At 39.3% G+C, this 27,930-nt stretch overlaps 2 protein-coding genes across 2 annotated transcripts in view; one reads left to right on the top strand and one right to left on the bottom strand.

Moving 5' to 3' along the window:
- LOC129515737 (putative inactive serine protease 58) overlaps positions 1-2,558 on the bottom strand; it is a 33,056-nt gene extending 30,498 nt beyond the window's left edge. Inside the window, exon 1 of the mRNA XM_055334772.1 lies at positions 2,522-2,558. Coding sequence (XP_055190747.1) covers positions 2,522-2,558 — 37 coding nt within the window. The remainder of the gene's footprint in view (positions 1-2,521) is intronic.
- Positions 2,559-6,718: 4,160 nt separating this feature from the next.
- Positions 6,719-12,008, top strand: PRSS37 (serine protease 37). The gene is made up of 5 exons (XM_055334823.1): positions 6,719-6,752; positions 8,978-9,116; positions 10,341-10,594; positions 11,171-11,307; positions 11,868-12,008. Exons 1-5 carry the CDS (start codon positions 6,719-6,721, stop codon positions 12,006-12,008), a joined length of 705 nt encoding a protein of 234 aa, XP_055190798.1.
- The last annotated feature ends 15,922 nt before the right edge of the window (positions 12,009-27,930 follow it).

The following is a 27,930-nucleotide window of genomic DNA, read 5'->3' as shown; positions in this document are numbered from 1 at the left end:
ATAAATAAATAAATAAATAAATAAATAAATAAATAATTTAAACCAGAGTGCATCTATACCCCAGAGTAATAGTGCATCCATACACCAGAGTAATAGTAATAAAAAGAATAAAGTGTTGATATACACACAACTTGGACAAATCCCAAGGGAATTATGCTGAGTGAAAAGAGCCAATCCTAAAATACACTGTATGATTCCATTTGTATAAACATTCAACAACATTAAGGGAATGGAGAACACTGTAGTAGTTGCCATGGGTTAGGGAGGGGGAGCCATGCGGAGGAGGGAGAATGTGATGGTGCATCCATAGAAGGACAACAGGAGGGACGCTGTGATGGTGGACTGTTCTATGTCTTCAGTGTGGTGGTGGGTGCATAGGCCTACACATGTGAAGTGCACATAGTTAAATACACCCACGCATAAAACTGAGGAAAGCTGAATAAACTGGATGGCACCAATGTCAATTTCATGGTTCACTATCATTTCCTGCCATAGTTATACAGCATGTTACCACGGTGGAAACTAGATGAAAGGTACATGGTACTCTATACATTTCTTACAACTTCCTGTATATATATAATTATCTCAAAATAAGAATTTTAAATCAAAAAAGGCGGTTGGAATTCTTCATAGTTCTTTTACACATTTCCATAAATTATTTTCAAGTAATGTTTTCCAACTCATTCCTATGAATTCAAATCCTGTCAAAATTCCCAAATTCCAAACTCTGCATCCCAGCTCAGCCCCTGTCATGAGTTCCCCACCCTTATATCCTGGTGGACATCTCCATTTGATGTTTCAAAAGTACTTTGAACTGAGTAATATCAAAAAAGTAACCTGTCTCCCTCTCCAAATACCTCCTTTTCCAGTGCCCCTGATTTTAGTAAATTGTACCACCATTCACCCAACCAGAAACCTGGATGACATCCTTTACTTTTTTCCTACCCTTCATTCCTCACATTCAACTGATCATGACTTCTATCTCATTATTGCCTCTGATATCCTTTTATTTCAGACTCACTGCCACTACCCTAGTCTACTCTGTTGCCCAGCAAGTTGCAACAGTCTCTTAAATTTCTCTTAAGATCTTTTCCACCTATAACCCATATCTCTGCCCAAATCCATTCTCCACACTACAGTCACGTGAATCTTTCTAAATCATATAGTAATAAAACTGATATTTTAAACTCATTAGGGGTGCCTGGTTGCTCAGTCGGTTAAGCGTCTGCCTTTGGCTCAGGGTCCTGGGATCGAGCCCCGCACCGGGCTCCCTGCTCAGTGGGAAGCCTGCTTCTCCCTCTCCCTCTGCTGCTCCCCCTGCCTGTGCTCTCTCGCTCTCTCCGTCATATAAATAAAATATTTTTTAATTAAAAAATAAAACTCTTTGGGATCCCTGGGTGGCGCAGTGGTTTAGCGCCGGTCTTTGGCCCAGGGCGCGATCCTGGAGACCCGGGATCGAATCCCACGTCAGGCTCCCAGTGCATGGAGCCTGCTTCTCCCTCTGCCTGTGTCTCTGCCTCTCTCTCTCTCTCTGTGACTGTCATAAAAAAAATAAATAAAAATAAAACTCTTTAAATGACTCCTATCATATCCAGGATCATTTCTAAAACTAAGGCTAGAAGACCCTCTACTATATGACTCTTAAACTACTTCTTTCCTCTTTGCTCCAGCCATACAGATGGTCTTTCAGTTAACATATCACACCTCATGCCCTTCACACTTACTGGCTCCTCTATCTGAAAGCCCTACTCCCTGCCCCACTTAACATGGTTATCTCCACTCAGTCTAGTATAGGTTTAGGAAGCACTGATGTTTTTGAAAAATGGGTATTTTTCTCACATTGCACATATGGAAATTGAGGCTCAGAGAGGTTAGGGTATTTGTCCCAGGCCATACAACTAGGTAGGAGAGCATAATTTCTTAATTACAGAGCCATACCAACTTCATTGCGGGCAAGTTACTTAATTACTTAGTTTCCTCATCAAAAAAAAAAGAATAATATTACTACTTACCTCACAAAGGTGTTATAAGAATCAAATGAGTTAATATGAAGAGAACAGTATCTATTATAAAAGCACTATATAGTTCTGTGCTTTTAAGTTAGCAGTGGTGATGGTGATTATTCTTATTATTCCACATTATATTTTAAAACCCAAGAGCAAAATCAACCTTTTCCTTTTGACCCTTACAGCAGAATACCTGCCTTTTTGTTTTCTATGTCTTTCATACGTTCCTATGCCCTCTTCCAGGCTCCCACCTCCATTCTCCCTTCTGGCATGCTTCCATATTTTAGCCCAAGAACTTTATAAGACATTAGGAGGAGGCTTGAGCCCACAGTAGAAGTTTTAGTTAGGTCCTACCGATGACTGAGCCTGTACATAAAATGAGTAATGTATCACCCATTTCCCAAACTTCCATGTCCCTGATCCCGCAGCTCTCCCTCCCCAATATATGGTGTCACAGTCTCACTCCCCAACTGAGTCCTAATGAACTTGACAAAGAATTCCCTTTGGTCACTCACCAGTCACCATCAGCAAAGTTAATAGGATACAATTCATGTTGACGCCTGAATCCTGTGCTGAGGATAAGGGTGTAGTGGAAACTAACAGGCACAAAGCAGGCAGAGAACTTATGTCCTGCGTGGGGATTCTGGGCAGCAGAAGGTGCAGGGGGGAGAAATGAGGATAAGGATTCTACAAAAGTCTGTCTTCTAGAGGTGTCTCCTGCCACTCTTGATCCTCTGCGTGAAAGGGGTCTCACCAGTCATAGCCGCCCACCAGTCAGTAGGCATGGAGGTCTTCTCAGGCTAACTGAAGCCCGCCCTATGGGAAGATGAGGCCCAAGGATCTGAGCTTTATCTATCTCAGCTAGGGAAAAGAATTCCAAAGCAGGAGTCAAGTAAACCGTCTGTGGAGTTAAAATTCATCCCAAGCCTCCCCTAGCCTCTCAGTTCTTATCACCAGTCCCTTCCCCCACAATGTGTGACCAGTCCTCCCTCTACATGTCCCATTGACCCCTGTCCTTTCTGGGCTACTCAGATGAAGCAGAGCTGTGTCCCGCCCTTCTGTGTGACATGGCCCCCACCCCCTCCCTTTTATGCGGGTGGTGCCTAGCCCATCCCTCCTCAGAACTGCTTCACCTGTACAGGTCGTGTCTCCCAACCACAGACACCATCTGAAGAAAACCAAACAATACCAACATAAGTGGCTCTTGTCAGGGCTCTAAATCTGTTCTCACTACATACCCTCCTCTGCTCTCTTTCTTTTTCTCCCTTCTCTATAGCTGCCTTTTCCAAATTGATTTTTGGTGGCAGGATATAACAAGAATATTACCTAAATAGAAAAATCAGGGTTTCACTCATACGTGGAATATAAGAAATAGTGAAAGGGATTACAGGGGAAGGAGGGGAACTGAGTGGGAAAAATTAGAGAGGGAGACAAATCATGAGAGACTCCTAACTCTGGGAAACAAACAAAGGGTTGCAGAAGGGGAGGTGGGTGGGCCATGGGGTAACTGGGTGACAGGCACTAAGTAGGGCACTTGATGAGATGAGCACTGGGTGTTATACTATATGTTGGCAAATTGAATTTAAATTTTAAAAAAATTTTGGGGGGCGGATCCCTGGGTGGCTCAGCGGTTTGGCGCCTGCCTTTGGCCCAGGGCGCGATCCTGGAGTCCCGGGATCAAGTCCCGCATCAGGCTCCTGGCATGGAGCCTGCTTCTCCCTCCTCCCGTATCTCTGCCTCTTTCTATGTCTATCATAAATAAATCTTAAAAAATAAATAAAAATAAATAAAAAAATAAAAATAAAAATAAAATTTTTAAAAAAGAAAGTCAGATAGTAGAATGAAACAATAACTGAATTAGAGTCTCTATAAACCAGATAATTTGTGGAATGAGGCTAGGAACATATATGTCTCCACATGTACAAGGAATCCAGTAATAATACTAACAAAAAATTAATAACAAAAAAATCACAGACATATAAGGAAATGCTGAGTTTTGTACACACACACATCCATCCACAGAATTCTAAGGTTATTTTTTTCAAAGATAAGCTTTAAGAATGATGTCCATATCAGATATCAGTATCCTAAAACAAAAAAGGAAAAAGAGGCACCTGGGTGACTCAGTTGTTCAATGACCGACTCTTGATTTCAGTTCAGGTCATGATCTCGGGGTCATGGGATTGAGCCCCACAATGCACCCTGCGCTCAGCAGGATGTCTGCTTGAGGATTCTCCCTTTGCCCCTCCTCCTGCTCTCGCTTTCTCTCTCTCAAATAAGTAAACCTTTTAAGAAAAAAGGGAAAAATAAATGGGATTGGCAAACTACAGGAAGCACTCAAAAGTCAACATAATATAAAAAGGTTATTAGTACTGAAATAAGAAAATCCACCCTTTGAAGTACTTTGTTAGGCCTGGAGAAAGTATGTGGGGCAGGGTGGGTGGAAGAGGGGTGGAGGAGAGAAGCTGAGAAGAAAGGGTTATGGAACACAATGAGATGAGGACCAAGGGAGGCCTCTACAGCATGCTAAGGGTTTATTCTATAGGCAATAGGGAACCACTGAAGAGATTTTAAAAGGAGCATGTCATTATTTCACATGCATTTTAGAGGGGGGAAGAAACAATTCTAAATAAAGAGAATGTCAGGTTCAGCAACACCAGATGGGCACATATATTAGTTCAAGCACAAGATTATGGCCTGGATTAGGATGACAGCAGTGTGAATGGAAAGGTAAGGATGGATTTAAGAGACTGCTGGAAGTAGGATGGTTTGAGGTTGAGTGGTGAGAAAAAGAAATCAAACAAGTAGGAGGTACAGTTATCTCCTAAAATAAGGAAAAGAGGCAAAAGAATGCATTCAAAGGCTGGGGGAATAAAGGGTAAAATTCTGACATGCTATATTTCAGGAACCTAAAGCAGATGCAAGAAAAAAAAAATGGTTTCTAGGAGACAGCTGTATCTGTGGGGATAGGAGGTCTGGGCTGGAGATACTAATTTGAAGCTCACAGACCAGCCTCCTCCAGGAAATCTGCTGTCTTTGGAAAGGCCTCAAACTCCCCTCCTGGTCCATAAGCTTTCTAAAAAAAAAAAAAAAAAAAAAAAAATCTAGAACCAACAACCTCAGAGTAATGAAAATATCTTTCTCTCTCTCTCTCTCTCTCTCTCTCTGAAGTTTCACAGTTTCACTCCTGTTAACTAATCCCTCCCTCACCGCAGAAAACCTTCCACAGCTCCATCCTGTCTTTGAGCCTTAAGCACGATTCAGAAACCAGCCCTACTCCCCAGTGAACTTCTGTGTTCACTGTGAAGGTCAGGAAAGTATGTGCCATGTCTCTTTTTCATTTCACACTTCAGGGAGTTTCTGTGAGGAAATGTATGTTTTCAAGATCCAAGAAAGCCAGTTGATTAGCTGAAGCTCGGAGGAGGCGGTTGAAAATCTATGTGTATCAACGATAAGACCTAGATTCTACTTCTAGTCTTTGCAATTTTGTGTGATTTTGAGACACTGATATAAATTCTGTTTCAGTTCTGTTACCTGCAGATCAAGATAAAAAATGATACCAGCCCCGCTAACCTTTCAGGCTTGTTGTGCCACTGGATTGAGATTATGGGCTCAGAAGATTTTGAAGGACTAGAGTGATACAAAGTATAATTAGTTTTATATCCCAGACTGACCTCATACAAAATCACCAAGGACAGTATCTATAAAGAATTTAGCTCAGGGCCTGGGATTTGGTTAAGTACTATTAGTGAAAGTGTTCTTCTAAGAGTGTGCTCCGAATTATCCGGGGATGACCCTAGCAGTTTACTACTGACTAAGAAATTTTTCATTAGGTAAAAAGCACTGACAGGTCCCGTCTTCTGAATTGTCACCAACACCCAGTAGGTCCTAGGTAATACACCGTAGAGCCTCTATAATCTAGAATAGAGATCATTCTCCAACTGTCAAAATAACTAGGTTCCCTGAGGGCTTTTCATTTCCAGATGCCTTTTGCGAGAAGCTGGTGATCAGGACAACAGACCAAGTTGGTGATGATGGCTGAGTGATGAAACAAACAGTGATCACAGGGAAAGATGAAGGAAGTGTAATAAAGATGGGAGGGGCTAAGCAAAAGTATAAGTATTAGGGGGTTCAGAGTAAACCTGGGGAGGTTCAGAGTAAACCTGGGGATACCGCCTGAGCTAAGGTGGTGAATCTTGTCCCCCACAGCCCTGGCCTCAGAAACTCCATATGGAAGATAAGTCCTGAGCCTGGAGCTCACTTCCCCATAGACAGCTGATTTGGGTAGATGGGCTTTTAGGGAGAGCAAGTAGAGGGACCTGGATCTGCAAGTCCTGAGCCTGGAGCTCACTTCCCCATAGACAGCTGATTTGGGTAGATGGGCTTTTAGGGAGAGCAAGTAGAGGGACCTGGATCTGCAAGTCTAAGTCTATGAAACTAGGCTTTTCTTTCTTTTCCTTTTTTTTTTTTTTCCTTCCCTAAAAGATCCAAGAGAGGCACAGTGCATCTTCCCTGGAGGAAAAGGGCCTTCATCTGTCTACCTGGAGTCCTCTTCTGCCCCCGTTTATGCCCAGAGCTGCTTTCCAAACCCATTTCATATCCCCATGCCTAACCATATCCACTGGTTCTACCAGGTGTTCCTGACAAGAACACTGTCCTGAGAGTTCCATACTCTGATCTTCTGCATCTCCCAAGGAAAGATCTGGACTGCTATGAAATTTATCTTCTATTTGGGTGTCCTTGCTGGTATGTATCCATGACCACCTACTCTGTCCTATAAGGCACAGGTTAATAGTCTAGGCTGGAGTAAGGCAGACTGGGGTGTGTGGAGGGTACAAAAGAAGAGCCTAGGAAAAATGGTCATGGACAGAATTAGGTATCTCTGCTCCTTGGACCCACCCAAAGGTTCTCAGGAGGCTGAACCCACCCTTCCAGTGCTAAGCTACGGAGTGGGTGATGGTGCTCACTCACCTTGGAGAATACTCAGCAATGAGCAAGGTGAGTCATTATGTGTGTCTCATCACCCACAGGGCAAGTCCCAGTGTAGTAAGAGGGACAGAGGACTCATTTTGAAGTCTGATATTCCCCGTGTTTCAAAAACTAAGAGACTCAGAATGTAGGGAATGAAGAAGGTAGAAACAAGATGACATGGGAGTGCCCTACTTCCTGCACCCCCTGACTTCCAAGAACTCCTTCTGATGGCATAATTTGCTGGTGAGGCACTTCCCACCACTTTCTGACTGCCTGTGTTGCATCACTATTAGCTGTGTGAGCTTGGACTAGTAAATTAACCCATCTGTGCTTCAGTTTCTTTAGTTAAAATGGGGATATTACTACCTGTATTATAGAGATATTATAGAGATGTTGTGAAATGTTAAATAAATCCATGTAAACCACTTAGAACATGGGGATATTACTACCTGTATTATAGAGATGATGGGGATATTACTACCTGTATTATAGAGATGTTGTGAAATGTTAAATAAATCCATGTAAAGCACTTAGAACAAGCTTAATGCCTCTTGTCCTTATTAATATGCCACCTTTTTTTTCCCTTGGGATTTCTGTGTGAACATAAAAGGGTGTAGGGAGGTATAGGCCAAAGCTTGGGAAGGATTAATGAAACAACGAAGGACAGCCAAGATAAGAATAGTACTTTATTCCTGACACTACAAGCAGCCTTCCTCTTTTTCTTCTCAAGTGTTTTTCTTAATTCATTTTTTAAAATGAGAGACTCTTAACTCTAGGAAACAAACTAGAGGGTTGCTGGAGGGGAGGGGGGTAGAGGATGGGATAATTTGGTAAAACAGAGCTACCCTATGACTCAGCAATTGCACTACTGGCTATTTACCCCAAAGATACAGATGTAGTGAAATAAAGGGGCACCTGCACTGCAATGTTCATAGCAGCAATGTCCACAATAGCCAAACTGTGGGAGGATCTGAGATATCTTTCAACAAATGAATGGATAAAGATATGGATAAAGATATGGTGTGTGTGTGTGTGTATAATGAAATATTATAATGAAATATTACTCAGCCATCACAAAGGATGAATACCTACCATTTATGTCGATATGGATGGAACCGGAGAGTATTATACTAAGTGAAATAAGCCAATCAAAGAAAGACATCATCATAAGGTTTCATTCATATGCAGAATATAAGACATAGTGCAGGGGACCATAAGGGAAGGAAGAAAACTGAATGGAAAAAAAAAAAACAATCAGAGAGGGAGACAAAGCATCAGAGACTCTTAACTCTGGGAAACAAACTGAGGGTTGCTGGAGAGGAGGTGGGGGGGGATGGGGTAACTGGGTGATGGACATTAAAGAGGGCATGTGATGTGATGAGCACTGGGTATTATATGCAATTGATTTATTACTGAACTCTACATCTGAAACTAATGATGTACTATGTTGGCTAATTGAATTTAAATAAAAAATATATATTGCATGTTCATATTAAAAATTTGGAAATATTAAAAAAAAATAAATTGTTCATAATCCCACCTCTCAGTCAACACATGCTAACATTTCAAATTTGAGCACACATTCATAATCTTTGTCTATCTTGGAATATTTCTTTATTAGGATACAGGTGATGCACTGTTTACACTCTTGATTCCTATGTCTAATTGCTTTGCAAACAGAATCAATTCACATCCCTACATTCAATGAAAGAGGGTCTTTTTCATTGTGGTTTCTGAGATTTTAATGTTATCAACATTAAAGCAAAAATTATTATTATAAATATTAGATAAAATGGTATGTCATTTTTATTAGAAAAAGAAGGTCAAACATTTTCACATTTCTTGGCCAATTCTTTAAAATTGTTCATATTCAAAAAAATAAAATAAAATTGTTCATATTCCTTTTCAACTAGGAAACTGCTGATTGTCTTATTTGTCTTAAGACCTGTCTTATCTCTTAAGAATGTTCTATATATTAAGAATACTAATTATTTTCTCAGGGACAGTTTTCTCTGCTCACTCTGTGCAAAAAGAAGACCATGCTCCCTATCTGGCATACCTCAGGTCTCACTTCAACCCCTGCGTGGGTGTTCTCATCAAAGACAACTGGGTGCTAGCCCCAGCTCACTGCTACTTACCGTGAGTGCCAGGGACCCTCACGCCCACACCCTGAAGCCCCTGTGACTCATTCTACATCAATGGTTCTCAAATGATGGCAACCTTCCTTCCAGGGGACATGTGGCAAAGTCTGAAGATACTCTGGGTTTGTTACAATGCACCAAGGAGGGTGCTGTGCTCTTGGCATCTATCTAGCAACCAGAGGCCACACCAAGGCAGCCACTGAACACCCTACAGTGTGCAGGCCAGCCCCCACAGCAATCATCCAGCTCCAATGTCAGTAGTGCTTCTGGTGAGGAAACCTACCCCCCAGAGCATGCCTCCTCAGTCTCCCTGCAGCTTTTTCAAGTTCTTTACTGAAAATATGAATGTGTCTTAATATGCCATATCAGTTAAGGGACTGCAGGTAACTGAGGGTGCACGCAAATTAGACAAACTGAGGAGAAGAGTTCAGTGCCCCCAGGATTATTATTGGAAAAGTATAATTACTACCCCTATGCTTAAGGGGTACAAGAAGAGGAGCAGGGAAGTGGAGGAGAGCGGGGGAGAGAAAGAGAAGGTGGGGAGCACCACGTGGTGGGACTGCCTGATAGGAAGCACTGTGCAGCAACCCTGCAGGAAGGGAGCTGGGTGGATCAATATTCCAGCCTCATTTTTCTCCCTCCAATTACTACCAAGTGCTTGCTATCAACCAAAACATAATCAGAGACCAGCGAACAGGAGAATCCATTGACTTAATCCACATATATCACCCTCCAAAGATAGAGAGCAGGATGAAATCGGGTTGTGAGTGGATCTGATGAAGCAAACAGCTCTAATACTTAGGTCATCCATTCTCTTAGCTGCACCATAATGGAAATGCCCATTTGGATAGGCTGGAGCTAGAGTAGAGGGAAAATAGTATTTCTATGCCATGCATAATTTTCCTCTCTTCTACATTAAAGATACTACATGAAAACACAGTGGATAAAGACTCCACCACTTACTGTGTGGCCGTGGGTGAATTACTAGTATGTGCCTCCATTATTTCACCTGTAAAATGGATTAAAATTAGAATCCACTTCATAGTTTAGTTGTGGTCAGTCAATGAGGTAATCCAAAGAAAGCAACTGGCACAGTACTACCTGACACATTGTAACATTCAATATCATCTTTGACAACAGTGATGATGATGATGATGATGATGATGATGATGATTGTGATGGTGATAGTGACAGTGATTACTTCCAACCCCTTCTCCCCCAGAAACCTAAAAGTGATGCTGGGAAATTTCAGGATCAGAGTCAGAGATGGCACAGAACAGACAATTAACCCCATCCAGATTATCCGCTACTGGAACTTTAGCCATACCTCCCCACAGGATGACCTCATGCTCATTAAGCTGGCGAAACCTGCCAAACTCAACAATAAAGTCCAGCCTCTGCCCCTCGCCACCAACAATGTCCGTCCAGGCACCACCTGTCTACTCTCAGGTTTGGACTGGAGCCAGGACAACAACGGTGAGTGTACCTCCCACAGTAAATCAGAGTCATCAGTTAGCGCTGAGGAAGAGTACCAGGTCCACATAGCTGAGAAGAGAGGAGAGGAGAAGGGGCAGAGACCATGGGTGATCTAGCAAAAAGAGATCCATTCAGAAGTCCAAAGCTCCTCCCTCCCCAGGGTGCTGACATACCACTACCTCCTTGAGGTTTCAGGTGCTGGAGCCACCAGGCCATCTGACTCTGCACAGAGGCCACACCATCCCTGACAGTCAGAGGCAGAACTCCCAAGGAAGAGGCTGTGCTCCTCCCTTGCATATAGGCTTGTTTTGCATGGAGAGGACATCTCTGAGAATCTGAATCAGGTCACCTCTTATTCCTCCAAGACTGGACACAGAGTAGAAAGGAAACTCTGCTTCTTAAACAGATGTAAAGGCTATTTTTAAATCCTCTGGATTAACTCCTATAACCATGCATAAGATCATTCCTTTTTGTTTCAGACATACACACAAGACACCAGTGGAAAGAGACAGTAGTGGTTGGAGAGACTCCATAACAATGGCAAACAGGAAGGCTTCTTTTATTGTCTTCCCTCAGGTAGACATCCTGATTTAAGGCAGAACCTGGAGGCTCCTGTGATGTCTGATAAAGAGTGCCAGAAAACCGAACAAGGGAAAAGCCACAGGAACTCCTTATGTGTTAAATTTGTGAAAGTCTTCAGCCGAATTTTTGGGGTAATCTTTTCTCTATATTCAGTTTTCATTTGCTTGTATGTGTCTAGTTAACCAAGCACAACAAAAAAAAAAAATTAGAAAGCCCTCATCCTCTCACAATTTTTTGAGAATTTTATAAGGCTGCAGCAAAGCCCCCATTGTGCCTTCAGTAATGTGCCCTCCTTACAGATGTCTTTATTCATTAAAGCATGTCATGTAGCACCTCCACTTTGCTACATTTATTATTTATTCTTATAGCTGGAAGTCAAAATGGGCTTAGAAAAATTCAAACTTTTCACAGTGGAAACTGGCTTCACCAGTCGAAATAAAAAAGGTTTGACTCATTTTATATGTGAGTCCTAGAGAGGTTTTTCTCGGACTTTCTCAAGACAAAACAAAGCTAGTCACAGCAAAAGCTAGATAAATGACTTCAGCTTCCTGTCTCCTGATCTGGTGCTGTTTTCATGATCTATCATGCTACCTCTAGGCAGAGCTTATCCATATTGGGGACAAGAGGTCTCCTATGACAAGATCTGATCATCTCTCTCTCTCTCTTCCTCTCTCTGCACAATCTCTGGTAGGAGGTGGCCGTCGCTACCGTCATCTGCAAAAACAAGCTCCAGGGGATTGAGGTTGGACACTTCATGGGAGGAGATGTTGGGATCTACACTGATATTCACAAATATATACCCTGGATTGAGAGTATCACTAAAGATAAATGACATCCTACTACTCCCTCTGCATCCCACTGGCTTTGTCATTGACTCTACCAGCCACTACTTTTCCCAAACTCAAAATAAAATTTCCAAGTAGAAATGTATCACACCAGTAGCCTATGTTTTCTTGGTTGTGTCTCTGCCCATATTCCATCATTTTATGAAGGACCAAGAATGAAATATAAAATGAGGACTTATCACACTGTACTAGGGCTACATACATTATCTCCTTTAATGCCTTTGAGGTTATCTTCCAACCCCACCTTACAAATGAGAAAGTTGAGAATAAAAAGAGTACTTACTGAAAAACAGTGGAGAGGTTCCTCAAGAAGTTAAAAATAGAGCTACCCTATAACCCGGCAATTGCACTTCTGGGTATTTACCCCCAAGATACTGCTGTAGTGAAACACTGGGACACCTGCACCCCAATATTCATAGCAGCAATGTCCACAATAGCCAAACTGTGGAAGGAGCCACAATGTCCTTCGACAGATGAATGGATAGAGAAGATGTGGTCTATACATACAGTATGTTACTGAGCCATCAGAAAAGACAAATACCCACCACTTGCTTCAATGTGGATAGAACTGGAGGGCATTATGCTGAGTGAAATAAGCCAATATGGCTTCACTAATATGTGGAATATAAGATATAGTGAAAGGGATTATAAGGGAAAGGAGGAAAACTGAATGGGAAAAAAATCAGAGAGGTACTCCAAACTCTGAGAAACAAAGGGTTGCGAAAGGGGGGTTGGGTGGGAGGATGGGGTAGCTGGGTGATGGGCACTGAGGAGGGCACTTTATGGGATGAGCACTGGACTTATACTATATGTTGGCAAATTGAATTTAAATCTTTTTAAAAAGAGGGCAGCCCAGGTGGCTCAGGGGTTTGGTGCTGCCTTCATCCCAGGGCGTGATCCTGGAGACCCAGGATCAAGTCCCATGTCAGGCTCCGTGCATGGAGCCTGCTTCTCTCTCTGCCTGTGTCTCTGCCTCTCTCTCTGTCTTTGTGTGTCTCATGAATAAATAAATAAAATCTTTTCTAAAAAAAATTTTTTAGGGATCCCTGGGTGGCGCAGCAGTTTGGTGCCTGCCTTTGGTCCAGGGCGCGATCCTGGAGACCCGGGATCAAATCCCACATCGGGCTCCCGGTGCATGGAGCCTGCTTCTCCCTCTGCCTGTGTCTCTCCCTCTCTCTCTCTCTGTGACTATCATAAATAAACAAAAAAATTTAAAAAAAATAAAAAAAAATTTTTAAAGAGTACTTAACATTATCTAAAGCTGACAGACATCAGAGCATGGAATGGAACTGCCAAATGTCAGGTTCTTAATCCCATGCTCTTAGCCCCAAAATTACAGGAGAGTCCATGGTATCACAACAGATTTTGGCTTCTATCTTCCTGCTACTTCTCATATTCAAAGAGTTTGAAGCTTTCTCTTGTGGCTAAGATCATAGATACTGCAATAATCTCTCCTAAGAATGGCCATGCTTTCTCTCACTGCTGAGCTGACTGCAGCAAGCTACAGGGAAAGAGTTAACAGATGGGTAAGAAGTGAAAAACAGAACCTCAGGACAGGGTCAATCGCCATATCAAGTCCAACAGGAAGCCTGGCAGCTCCAGAACAAGGTGAACTCATTTAGATCCAAAGAGAGTATAATCTCAAGACAGTAGGAGATTCCAGAGGCAGATATGGCTGAGAGGAAATGAAGGAAGGGCCAGAAACTGGGTTTAGCGACAGATTACGGGATTAACAAAGTCAAGAAAGTCCTTTGGTTGAGAACTTAGTAAAGAACCTGAAAACTGAAAATTCCAGGTATTCCAAATCTGGAAATGATAGAGAAATTCTGGATATCCAAGACACGAGGGAATACAGGACAAAAATGAGTAATCTCCTAGCCAATGTAGACTGAAGAAAGAACCATACTCTATCCTTGGACAATATTTTCTATATCCTAAATTTATTTTTTTTAATTTTTTTTAAGATTTTTATTTTTTCCTCATGAGAGACACAGAGAGAGGCAGACACAGGCAGAGGGAGAAGCAGGCTCCATGAAGGGAGCCCAACTCAGGACTCCAGGATCACGCCCTGGGCCAAAGGCAGGTGCTAAATCACTGAGCCACCCAGGGATCCCCTCTATTTCCTAAATTTAAAATGCAATCTATACTTTAAAGACTTTTGTGTTAGGCAGAATAATGGCTCCCCAAAAATGTTCACACTCTAATCCCCAGAACACATAAATATGTTATTTTACATGAAAAAGGTAGCTTTGCAGCTGTGATAATGTTTATGCACATTGGGATAAGAGATTATCTTGGATTACATGGGTGAGACCTGTGTAATCACATGAGCCCTTTAAAGTAGACAAGGAAGACAATATTTGGCCAGAGAGATGTGACAACAGAAGAGGTAGTGGAGAATTATACACACGAGAAGGACCTGACCAGCCATTGAAGATTTTGAAGATGGAAGAAGGGGTTATAAGACAAGAAATGTGGGCAGTCTCTAGAAACTGAGAATGAACCTCAGCTTCCAGCTAGCAAAGAAATGGGAACTTTAGTGTTATAGTGGCAAGGAACTGAATTCTGACAACAACCAAAATGGGCATAGAAATGGATTCTCTCCAATAAGAAACACAACCTGGACAACCTTGATTTTAGCCCATTGAAACTGGGCTAATTTCTGACCTATGGTACTATAACATAATAAATTTGTATTGATGTAAGATATTTGTGGTAATTTGTTACAGCAACCATAGAAAACTAATACAACTTTCAAAACACATTCTCTAAAAAGACCACTTTCTATCATGGGATATAAAAACCTTCAATGGTTGGTAATTTCCCTGAAAATAAACTCTAAACTCATCCAAATGGCATCCAAACCTTCTTGAGATCTCCTACCAACACTACCCTACTCCCAAAATATTTCTAAATACATCTTCTGCCACTTGACCCTGTGAAATGCAAATAAGAGTAAAAGGAATGTCAGAAGAAAATGTAAAAAAAGGCCCAATGCCCTCTGTCTTTTAAGTTGGCAACCTGGTCAAGACTTAAACTTCACAAAGTCAGATCCATTAAGAAAAATTCCTCAAGGGGTTCCTGAGTGGCTCAGCTGGGAGGGTGTCTGACTCTTGATTTCAGCTTGGGTAATGATCTCAGAGTCCTGGGATCAAGCCCCGAGTCAAGCCCTGTACTGGACTCTGCATTGGGCATGGAGCATGCTTGAGATTCTTTCTCTCCATCTCCCATACCTCTCCCTATCCCTGCTTGCTTGTACTCTCTCTCTCTCTCTCTCTCTCTCTAAAAGAAAAAATTTTTTTAAAAATTCCTCAAGCTGAAGGCAAGTCTTCAAGTGTTACAAAGGCAACAGTATCCCAGGCAAAGTCTTTCCTCTTTGACCACTGCCTATGACTTAGACAAAGACAAGGCATATCAATCACTGTTCAATCAACTCCTCAATGTAGGTTTTTTCTACCAATTTTTTTCAACCCCATTAATTAGAATGAGTTTCCCAGGCACAGTTACCAGCAACATGGGTTCTGAGGATGAATTATCAAGACTGTGAACCATCAAGATTTCCCTGAGTGCCAAGTTAGCTGCAGCTCACAGATCCCTTTCTCTTTGCTCCTCCCTCCACTCCTGGTTCCTACATCCAAGGCTGTACTGTGTTCGCTCCTTGAAGGAGGTACAGGTGATCTTCACTCATGTTATTTCACTGATCTCAATCCCCTACATCCCCAAAAGGGTTTTATTTTTTTATCTTTTTTTAAATTTTTTTTTTCCAAAAGGGTTTTAGATTCCATTCTGCCTTGGACAGAGAGGCAAATTTACTCCAAAATAAGAATACAGTTTTAAAAAGGGCCCAGTGAAGTTCACCTAGTTCTTGTTCTTTTGTTTGTTTAAATCTCCTCTTTGCATTATGGAGATTGTCAGAGTCAAACCCTCATCTGGAACCTAGAAATACATTGAATCTTGGGAGTATCATAACAAAATCTGCCTTGTTTGTTTGAATGAACTTAATAAAAATAGTGAAGGAAGATAAGCCACTATAGTTTGAACACCTACTATATATCAAGCACCATGTTAGACATTTTGACATGCATTATTTCCATATAACTCTTCAAAGTTATATTCCCCCACTTACTTGAGGTTTCTGAAAAAAGATATCTAGTACTTTGTCCAAGCCCACACTGCTAATAAACAGCAGATAAAGGATACAAACCTTGTCCCAGTGACTCCAAAACCTGTGCCATTACCTTTATATTTTTCCATAACTACATTTCTAAATACACAGATGTTTCCTAGATACTGAAACTTGCTTCTTTCCTCACATACAGCAAAAAGCCACTATTTAGATAACATAGGAAGTTTTATGGCTTTTCATATGATCCTTGATTTTAGCTCCTAGTGAAAAATTATTTGAGGCCTGTATATAGTGAGTCTTCACAATTCCTATTTAAATTTAAGACTTCTCTGGAAACCACTTCATAATATTCTAGTTCTACATTCCAGAAAATGATAGATTTAAGTCCAATATAAGCATAACTAGAATAACTTCACCATGATAGAAATAGGTGATTGACAATATAATTTCAACTTGTGTGTTTTGGTAAATAGCTTTGAATGAGGATACAAAGCCAAAACAACATTTTAAAACCAAATAGTTGGGGCACCTGGCTGGATTAGTCAGTTAAGTCTCCAACTCTTGATTTCAGCTCCGGTCATAATCTCAAGGGGTGAGATTGAGTCCCATGTTGGGTCCCACACTCAGTGAAGAGTCTGCTTGAGATTCTCACCCTCTCCCTCTCATTCTGTGCCTCCCTCCACTCGCACATGAGCTCGCATTCTGTCTCTCTCCCATTTTCTCTCTCTCCCTCCCTCTCTAAAATACATAAATATATCTTTAAAAAATATAAAAAAAAATAAAACCAAATAGTCCTATTTTGGATTAAAAAATCCATTCTCCTTTTACAAAGATTTTCATGTTTCTTAATGAACCAATAACATATTAGCAGAGATAAATTTAAACAATCTATAGATAAATGCCTGAAACATAAAGTTGAGTCAAGAATGAATTGTAGAACTATTAGTACATCAGCTTGGATGTACTATGATTGCTATTATAATAAACAATATATTATTTCTTAAAATAATATATTTAAGTCATAATCAAGGAAAACAGATTTTTAACCTGTTTCATTTTAGCCATTACTGCTTCTGACATAGATTTGAGCATAATTTATTTATCTTAAGGATATAGAAATTTCTATCAGTTATACATTCAAAAGAAAATTATTACCAAGAGTGAGGATATTTTCAATTCAGGACTATCAACCATATGTTATAGAATTACCTCGTGGACATAAATTTTTGTCCAAGAATTTAACTTGCAGACTGATGATTAACTCCAACATGAATTTTTTAAATACTCATTCTAAAATCTAGCAACAAATTGCAGAAATAATCATTAAATCTTTAAGATATTTAGATGAGTATCTACCTTGCTTCTCCTGATTAGAATATTCTACTGCAAGTGGATGTTAAGAAAAAAGAATAACTATATATATATCAATCATGTTCTGACTAACACCCATCCTAATCAATGTCACATCACATCCTTGGCTAAGGTGAATGCTCGAATGAAAAATAATAAGTAGCCAATGCAGAAGAGCTTCTGAAAAAAGCATTATGCATTTATTTTAGTAATCTTTTAAAGATTTATGAAGATACTGGTTTAAAAATACTTAATGTCAAATAGAGAATAATCTTGGCAGGGATGTAAGTGATATAATTTAGGTGTATCAGTCCACATTCTCTCAAAATTTATAGTTATTTGTTCCAGTGATGCTAAGGAAGATTTGAATAGAAAGGATCAGTTTACACACCATGATTGATCAATTGATCAATTGGCTTTCTTCCAAGAAATAAAAGAAAGACAATGCAGATAAAGAGACAATTGGTGAGAAAAAAATATTTTTCTATTTAGAAAATAGAAATCATGCAGCTTCCTGCACTATTCCACTTTCCCCCACAGCTACATAAATGTCCTCTTCTTTTGTCTTCTTTTGCAGCAGAGAGAAGTCAAGAACACTAGCCAGAAAAGATCAGAAAAGAAAAGCCTAGTATATCTGCCTTTTGTTGTTTATCTTTTCAGGGGAAAATACTAAATGCTTAAGATACAGTATTGTTGGTTAATATTTTGGAAAGACTATCATTTTTAATAGAACATTTTTTTTTGAAAATGTGGCTGGTTTATTAAGTTTTATAAATTATGCATATTAAAGTAGTATTTATTGTTCATAATTAACAAAAAGATTATTCACATACAACTGATCCAAATAGTATCTAAACGACAGAAGGAGAAATTATGTCTAGAATGGGGAAAAAAATCAGAGAATATGGAATACAAATATCCATGCATATCTCACACTTAATGGGTGGACAGAATAAACTCAAGTGTCTAAGAAGACCATCTTCATTATTGTTCCATACTCTTTTTCCACAGTAGAACAAAATCAGTGACAAGCTAATACAGGATGTTCATTCTCCAAGTATTAAAGACAAAAAACGTAGGTAAAGTGGCAAATTCCCAGTGAAAGAAGTAAAGAAAATATTCTTGATTAAGATAATTATTATATTTTAAGTCTGGAAAGAAGAAATTTTCAGAGCTTTGTTGAGTATATGGCAATAAATCTAAGTAATACTGGAGTATCAAAAATACAATTTCAAATAAGAGATCATTTAACATTTTTATATTATGAAGCAAAATTGGGAAGTACTGGGTAGATAAAAATCCCCCATGAGAGTAATCCAGATGGTCAAATACTGGCATGAAGAGTGAGATTAGGGCATCAGCCTGGAAACTAGGCAGACCTGTGGGACAAAAGGTTCCAGAAGTTAAGGCATAGGGAAACATAGCAGTAGACTATGGAAAAAGGAATTCCTATGAAACAAAGGGGATATGATGTCAAGGAAATTTGGTGGAAAGGACTATTGGTTCTATCTAACTAATATCTGTCAGGATTTGGTGGCAAGGGGATGACCTATTCATAATGTCAGAGATCCAGGCGGATTCTAGTCTGCAGGACTGGTACAAGCAAGGCAAGAGTCAGAAAGACAAAATAAAAGTTCTCAAGTAATAAGGAAAAAGTCAGGACACATTTTTAGCTCCAGATATAGCTGGTATGAACCAAGCAATAACCTGGGAAGGCCAAAAACCTAACTAAACAATATGTATTTCTGGAACAATTTTCTGCATAGGCTCCTAAACCACAAGACCAATGCAATGGTTTTTTTTAGAGTGTCTGCATTAACCCAGGGCAGTAGCATGTACAGGCGACCTGGATCAAGTAAGAATCTGCAGAAACTCATTATAGAATCTAGAACCTTAAATGAACACTTAGGGGAAAAGGCAAAGCAGTAAAACATAAAGAGGATAGAAGACATGAAAGAGAGGAAGGATAGTGTGGCAAATTGTATTTTCCAAGGACAGCCACAGTATCTCCCATCCCACAAGCTCTACTGCAAAGTGATCCTCCCACTCCCCTAACAAGAGGCAGAATCTCTGTAATCAGGGTTTCTCAACCTTGGAATTACTAACATTTTGGGTAATATAATTCTTGTTGTGGGGGCTGTCCTGTGCATGTAGGCTGTTCAGCAGCATCCTTAGCCTCTATTATAGGATGCCAGTAGCACACTCTCCTCCCTCAGGCACGCAATCACTGTGTCTGGTTGAGAACCTCTAATGCTTTGAAACTGGATGGGCCCTGTAACTCTTCTAACCAAAAAAAATGCAGCAAAAGGAATACCATGCCAATTCTGTGCACAGCACATAATCAGCCTGGCAGCATCTATTTTTTGACACTTTGGGAATGCTCCCACTTAGGAACTAGGTAACATACTAGGAGAAGCCCAAGCCATATGGAAAAGTCATTGCAGGCTCTCCAGCAGAGCCCCCAGACAATAGCCAGCATCACCAGTCAGCAGAATGGGTGAGCCATCTGGTCCAGCGAAGCTGACATCTGACTGCAACTGCCTGAGAGTCTCTGAGCAAAAACCACACAGCTAAGCCTAGGCAAACCATGGACAAATGAGAGATAATAATAAATTATTCTATTAAATCACTAAGTTTTGGGGTACGTATGCAGCACTGAAATAGGAAAGAATAAGAAGAACATCAGATGATAATATTGCATATATTATTTAAAATGTTGAACATCAATGTTACTAAAAGAAACTGTAGACAAAAAAAGTCAGTAATGTTTATCTTATAACCACAATACTGGTCATGAAATTCACTGACCATTAAGTATTTGTTTTGTAATTAAAAAAAAAGAAAACAGATATGCTTGAGTTGAAAGGTAAAGTTTTATTAGTGCCTGTCTTTAAAAGGGTTGGAATCATTTTATTTTATTTTTATTTTGAGAGAGAGAGTGCATGTGAGTGCGTTGGAGAAGGGGTTGGATCATTTTAATAAAAAAATAAATAAATGACGGGCATATGGGTGTCTCAATCAGTTAAGCCTCCAACTTTTGGTTTCAGCTCAGGTCATGGTCTCAGGGTCATGAGTTTAAGCCCTGCATCAGGCTCCACGCTCAGTAAGAGTCTGCTTGAGATTCTCTCTCCCCTTCTGCTCCTCCCTCCATTCACATTCTCTCTAAAATAACTAAATAAAACCTTTAATAAATAAATGAATGAAATAGTTCCACCATCTCTGCTCCCTAACAGCAAATTATTATAGTAAAAAATATAAAGTATACATTTTAGATTCATGTAGCAAAAACACATAAAAATATATTTTACGGAAGAGTGATTAAATATGGGCAAATACATTGTGGTGTGACATCCATTTTTAAGGAAAGATAAACAGCATGTTTCAGGGAAGTCTGAATAAACACACCTAAACAGGCAAATCATTTGTGGCCAATGTCCAGTTATACCAACTTTCTAGTTGTATTCATTCCAACTGTGAAACATTAAACATAAAATATAAGGATGGCTTTTATCATCTTGATAAACAACACTACCCTGAAAATTTTAGCCAATGCAATAGAATTGACAAGAAAAAATAAAGATGGAGAAGAAGCATGAAAACATGAAACATCAGGTTGCATTGAGACAATCACTGTGCAGGAGACAGAACAGTCCACTCTCTTGATTAGAAATCCCAATAGGTTTTACTGATTAAATATGGTATATACATGCAGTGGAATATTATTCAACCTATAAAAAGAAGGAGATCCTGCCATTAGTGACGAGATGGTTGAAAATGAAGGACATTATGCTAAGGGAAATATGCCAATCACAGAAAAACAAATACTGCACAATTGACTTCTATGAGATACTTAAATAGTCGAGCTTACAGAAACACAGAATATAATAATGATTGCTAGAGGCGGAGAGTAGGGGGGAGTAGGGAGTAGTTGTTCAATAGGTATCAAGTTTTAACTATGCCAGATGAGTAAATTCCAGAGGTCTACTGTATGACAAATTGCCTACAGCTAATGATACAGTATTACACACATGAAAATTTGTTAAGAGGGCAGATCTTATGTGACCTGTTCTTAGTACCAAAGAAAAAAAGAAACAAAAACAAAGGGTTGCAAGAAAACTTTGGGAGGTGTTAGAAATGTCTGTTACCTTGACTATGGTGCTACCACAGGTGTTAGCATAAATCTAATCTCATCAAACTATACACATTAAATAAGCACAGTCTGTATATTAATTTGTTATGTGCTGAATGCTGGTGTTTTCCCAAAATTCTTATATTGAAACCCTAACTTCCAATTGTTGTATAAGTGCCTGATAATTAGCCTTTTTCTATTAAAATGTAGACTGATATAAACTTATGATTGTTGAGCCATCCATTTCAAAGTCATCTATCTATGGCCAGCTAAGCAAATAGCTAAAGAGCCAGGGCACTCCACCCATGAAGTTTCCTTTTTAGAAAGCCCTGAGGGGGGACCTCTGGGTGGCTCAGTGGTTGAGCATCATCTGCCTTTGGCTCAGGGCATGATCATGGAGTCCTGGGGTTGAGTCCCATATTAGGCTCCCTATGGGAGCCTATGTCTCTGCTTCTGTCTCTCATGAATAAATAAATAAAATCTTTTAAAATAAAATAGAAAGCCCTGAGGGACCTAGATGGCTGACCACTTAAGTGATCTTGCTTTTTTCTCCCTGAGCTTTAATTCCAGCTTTCATGTTTTAAATTCACCAATAAAGAGTGAACTTCTAATCCCTAGGTACCCTACTCTTGACCCTAATAAAGGTAGAATCTCAGGTCTGAGCTTTCTCTCTATCGCTACCAAAGACCTCACTGCATGGCCCTTGAGCACACGCTATTGAAACTGTGAGTCAGAAAAAAAAAAAAAAGAAAAAGAAACTGTGAGTCACAAACCTTGTTTTCTCAAAATGCCCTGATGTTTGTTGCTGAGGCAAAATAAGAACCACTGAGGGCCAGTCTAGCCACAGCATTGTTTCTAGTGGGGAAGCATGTATAAGGCCTGCCACAAGTAGTATGGGCCCAAGTGAGTGCCCCCAGCCATTCGATAGTATCTCTATCTATAGGTTGAAATTAGCATAAAACACCAATACAATGGTATTAGTGGGGAGGTGGGGCCTTTGGGAGGTCGTTAGGTCATGACGGTGGAGCATAGAAGCCCTGAGAGTTCTCCAGCCCTTTCTAGCCCTCTTCCTGACCTATGAGGAGATAAGGAGAATATGGCTATCTACAAACCAGGAAATGGGCTCTCATCAGACACTATCCCAGGCTCCAAAACTGTGAGAAATGCTTGTGTAGGCCATCCAGTCAATGGTAATTTGTTATAGCAGCACAAACTAAGACCTGCTATACTTCAATAAAGCTGTTTAAAAATCAGAAAATATAAGGAAAATTATTTTAATGACAACATTAACCAAAACTAAAAACACATACAAATTATGGTCTACCTCTCTGAAGAAAATCACAAAAATTTTCTGGAAGGCATAAAATGAGACTTAAATAATTTCCTATTATAACTCATTGGAAAGAAATACCATCCTCTTAAATAGGAAAGTTTAATATCGTAACATTATCCAAAAAAAATGGTAATGAAGAAAAATGAGTAGTGGGATGGCTTGCCCTGTCCTACCAAATAATAAAATGTATTTTACAGCTTGATAATTGAAACTATTGCACAAGTATGCCTCTCAAGGCAGAACATGTAGCATTTTAATGAAAGAATTTGAACATGTATCTCTACAAACTATTTTAGTATCTTTAATATTAACTATAAGAAATACAAAGAAAAAAAAGAAATACAAAGAAATCAGAAGGTGAGATAATTTGGCTAATATATCCATATCTCTTTCTGTGGGCCATTCAAATTGAGAATGGGATCTGCTCTCTAGTTTTAATTTAGGCTTGCTTTTACTCCAGGCTTAGAAGTGCCTTATAAACTGTGCTACGTTCAAATGTGTGACATCCATCTTAAATGCTGACATGCAGCTGCTATCTCATCAAATGATCCAACAAACAATTATTCTGTAGAAGCAACAAGAAAAAATAGTGCTGGTTTAAATAGAAATTACAATCAATAAAATAAAAGATAACTCAAACCGCAGTGTAGATCTGGATTGATCACCATCAAAATCATTTGTCCTTAGCCTCAGCCAGAGGATGACCAAAAGGAAGTCTGAGAATAGAAAATCTAATTCACAATTCTACCTACCAGAAAATTAGCAGTCTGCAAAATGACCAAAAGCAAACTACAATCTACTCTGAAAAGAGAAGACAACAGATTCAGGATTCAGACTGAAAAAGAAAAAAGCAACACAGATTGCCCCACTTTGTACTCCCAGGCCAATTAAGTGACTGCCTCCTGCCCATTAACTCAGTGCTATTCATGGGCCATTTTCAAAAGATCACCCAATTTATGAATCTGAGAGTTAGCTCTTGAAAAACCCACAACCTCCCTTCTGTGGATATTGCTGATGTTCTGTTCTTAACAAAGTGTTTGCTTGCTGGAAAAATTACTAATAAATGACTTGGCTTTTGACATAGGCTTTTCTGATGATTTGTGTGTGGATTTTAACCACTCTTATAGCTCTTATCTAAAGCCAGGCCTCCACTTATTCATGAGATCTCATCCTCTCTCTTCTTAAGAAAATCACTCCAGATTTTCCCCTCTCCCTCTCCTTCTGACTCTCTCCCTATCCCTCCCTCCATCTCTTTCCTGGATCAGTCCCATCAACATACAATCATCCTTTTATTTTTCCCATTAATAATAAGTATCCATATCTCATTTCTCTTGCCCCCCTGCTGATTTTTGTCTCCAATTTACAGCAAACTTTAAAAAGGTTCACACTTTCTCCAATTGCTCTCCAACCCAATCTCTTATTCCAACTCAAACTCTGACTTTTACAAAACTTTCCCTCTAAAACTACTCTTTCTAAAATCATTGATGACTTAAATATTTCTATAAGGCCAAATCTCAGCTCTCATTTCTCTTGGCATTATCAGTATCATCTGACAGTCATTCTCTCTTCTCTGACAGTCATTCTCTCTTCCTAGAAACAGTTTCTTGACTTGGCCTCCAGGACGCAATCTTTTTCCCACTGACCTCACTGGCTACTTCTTCTCAGTCTGCTTTATTGACTCCACCACATCTCTCCATCACAGCTCCCCAAGTTTTAGTCTTTACTTCTTCTATCTACATACACCCACTTCCTTAGTGGTCTATATAAGTTTTACGATTTTAAATACCATACATACTCTAAAAACTCCCATTTGTATGTCTCCGGTTTGGACTTTTACCTTGACTTCTAGTCTCATTTATTCAACTGTCTACTCAACAGCTACACTTTGATATCTAATCTGTATCTCAAACTTAACATGTCCAAACTGAACTCCAAGTCTTACCTGAAGATCAATCTGCCCCATCCCTAGTCTTCCCCATATAAAGTGATGACAATCTGATGACCCTATAATTTACTCAGGCCAAAAATTTTGGAGTCACTTTTGATTCCTCTCTGCTGTCTCATATCCAATCTATAGATCCTGCCAGTTCTACTTCAAAACATTTCGACAATCTTACCACTTCTTCCTGCCTCCAGGGCTACCACCCTCGTAAGCCTGGATTATTACACTATCCTCCTAATTCAGCTCTTTTCTTCCAACTTTGCCTTATTAATAAACTCAGCCTGTTCTCAATACAACTATCAGTGATCTTTTTAAAAAAATTTTTTTTCATTTTGTTTTTATATTCAATTTAGTTAACATATAATGTATTATTAATTTCAGGGGTAGAATTTAGTGCTCATAACATCAAGTGCCCTCCTTCATGCGCATCACCCAATTATCCCATTCCCCACCCATTGCCCCTCTGGCAATGCTGTTTCCTAGAGTTTCTTATGGTTTGTCTCCCTCTCTGTTTTCATCTTATTTTTCCTTCCCTTCCCCTATGTTCATCTGTTTTGTTTCTTAAACTCCACATAAGTGAAATCATATGGTATTTGTCTTTCTCTGACCAACTTATTACCTCTATAATACCCTCTAGTTCCATCCACATTGCTATAAATGGCAAGATTTCATTCTTATTGATGGCTAATATTCCTGTGTGTGTGTGTGTGTGTGTGTGTGCGCACCACAACCTTATCCATTCAACTGTCAATGGACATCTGTGCTCTTTCCATATTTTGAGTATTGTGGACATTAGTTGCTATAAACTAATCTTTAACAAAGCAGGAAAAAATATCCAATGGAAAAAAAGACAATCTTTTCAATAAATGTTGTTGGGAAAATTGAACAGCAACATGCAGAAGAATGAAACTGGGCCACTTTTTTACACTGTACACAAAAATAAACTCAAAATGGATGAAAGACTTAAACGTGAGACAGAAATCCACAAAAATCCTAGAGAACACAGACAGCAACCTCTTTGACCTGTGCTGCAGCAACTTCTTGTTAGACACATCTCCAAAGGCAAGGGAAACAAAAGCAAAAATGAACTATTGGGACTTCATCAGGATAAAAAGTTTTTGCACAGCAAAGGAAACAGTCAACAAAACTAAAAGGCAGCCCATGGAATGGAAGAAGATATTTGCAAATAACTTATAAACAGCTAGTATCCAAAATCTATAAAGAACTTATCAAACTCAACACCCAAAATAAAAAGTGATCCTTTAAAATGTAAGTCATCGAGTTTTACCACTTGCCTCTGCTAAAAACAATCCAGTGGCTCCCCAACTCACTCAGAATAAAAGACAAGGTCCGCACAATGATCTATAAGGACCCTAAAAATCCCATTGCCCCTATGACCTAATCTTCCACCACCCCCTCTACTCCACCCACACCAGCCTTTTGCTCTTCTTTGGACATATTAGACACATATGCACTTCATATTTTACTTACCCATTCATCAGATGATGGAGAATTGAATTGTTTCTACTTCTTGACTGTTAGAAACAGTGTTGCCATGAACAGGGGTGCCTGGGTGGCTCAGCTAGTTAAGTGTCTACCTTCAGCTCAGGTCCTGTTTTCAGGGTCCTGGGATCAAGCCCCATGTTGGGCTCTCTGCTCGGCAGGGAGTCTGCTTCTCCCTCTCCCTCTCCCCACTCCACCCCATCTTTCAAATCTTTGAGTGCAGTAATTTCTAGAGATGAGTTTCATTACAGTTTAAAAATCTGAACCAGAGAATAGTCTCATCTAACTATATATATATATAGATAGATAGATATAGATATAGATATATAGATATATATATATTATATATATTTTAAAACAAACACAGGATAAATGCTTTCACAGCTACCTAATCTTTACTCATAATTTTGCCAGTAACTGATCATTGTGTAGAATGTAGAGGTCTTGAAGGCACTCTACTTAGTGTCCCACTAAAAGAAAGCACTTCAGCTGTTTTCAGCTTTTTTCTTAAAATGCATATATTGTTAAGGCTTTCTCCTTGAGAGTAAGCTGCCCCTGATAGTTTCTCTTGTCTTCAATCTATATGATTTATTTTTGCATCTATTTCCCCCCATTTCCATTATTTCATTCTATCAAAATAAGCACTGGCAATTATTTGTGCTTAGATACTTAGAATCATGCTCAGTTACATACAACATCAACTCCTTTAGTTGACTTGCGAATGTGATTTCACGTTTTTTTCAAAAGCCTTTAGAATTTCAAGATTTTCCTTGATGGTTATAACATTTCAGAATCTGCTCACTAACTTCATGACCATCAATCTACTATGTCTTTGCTAAAACTTTTATAATTCATTCCCTATATATAATCCATACAAAAATTTTCTGCCAGCCAGAAATACTCTTTAACTTTTATTCTTGGGGTTATTTGAAAATAGAAGGGAATTTTTTTTTGGGGGGGTGGATATTTTATAAAATAAAATGTAAGGCAAATTTTTTTTCTTCTGCATTCTACTGAGAAGTATCACTCATATTCATGATCTGCTTTTTCTCCCTTAAAGTTCTGTAAACTTTCTCTTGATAGTCTTATGATATATCCTTATAAACTTTCCTCTTTGATATTCTTAAATTCTTCTGTAATGTGCTCAAGTGTGAAGGGTCCCCCTTCCTTTTCTGTCTTGTTTGGCACTCTTTGTACTTTTTAAATCTGGTTTGTTTGTTATCTTTCTTGAACTCGGTGCAACTCTTGGTCATTAATTCTTCAAGTATTTCATTCTTTCCATTCATTTTTCCCATCTCCTCTGGGATTCCAGTCATACAATAACTACTCTGTTATTTCTATGTAACATATGGCTTTTATTTTCTTTTTCTTTTATATTCTTGATCTTCTTTACAGTTTCCTGTTACCTTTTAAGAGTTCTGTGAGCTGAACTCACAGTTCTTTAGTTATAGTTCATTAAGTATTTTTTTCATTTTATATATATGCATATATATATATTCCCATATATATATATTTTATTGAAGTTC

This window comes from Nyctereutes procyonoides, unplaced genomic scaffold (assembly GCF_905146905.1).
Source record: "Nyctereutes procyonoides isolate TBG_1078 unplaced genomic scaffold, NYPRO_anot_genome, whole genome shotgun sequence".
Lineage (NCBI taxonomy): Eukaryota > Metazoa > Chordata > Mammalia > Carnivora > Canidae > Nyctereutes > Nyctereutes procyonoides.
The sequence above is the reverse complement of the archived record's forward strand: the minus strand, read 5'-3'. Positions and strand labels throughout refer to the sequence as shown.

What these genes read in the sequence shown, in the direction of transcription:
- PRSS37 (XM_055334823.1), top strand. Translation starts at nt 6,719, where the DNA reads ATGAAATTTATCTTCTATTTGGGTGTCCTTGCTG. An exon ending in CTATTTGGGTGTCCTTGCTG is followed by an intron (nt 6,753 to 8,977) that starts GTATGTATCCAT and finishes TTATTTTCTCAG; the next exon opens with GGACAGTTTTCTCTGCTCAC. An exon ending in CTGGAGCCAGGACAACAACG is followed by an intron (nt 10,595 to 11,170) that starts GTGAGTGTACCT and finishes GTCTTCCCTCAG; the next exon opens with GTAGACATCCTGATTTAAGG.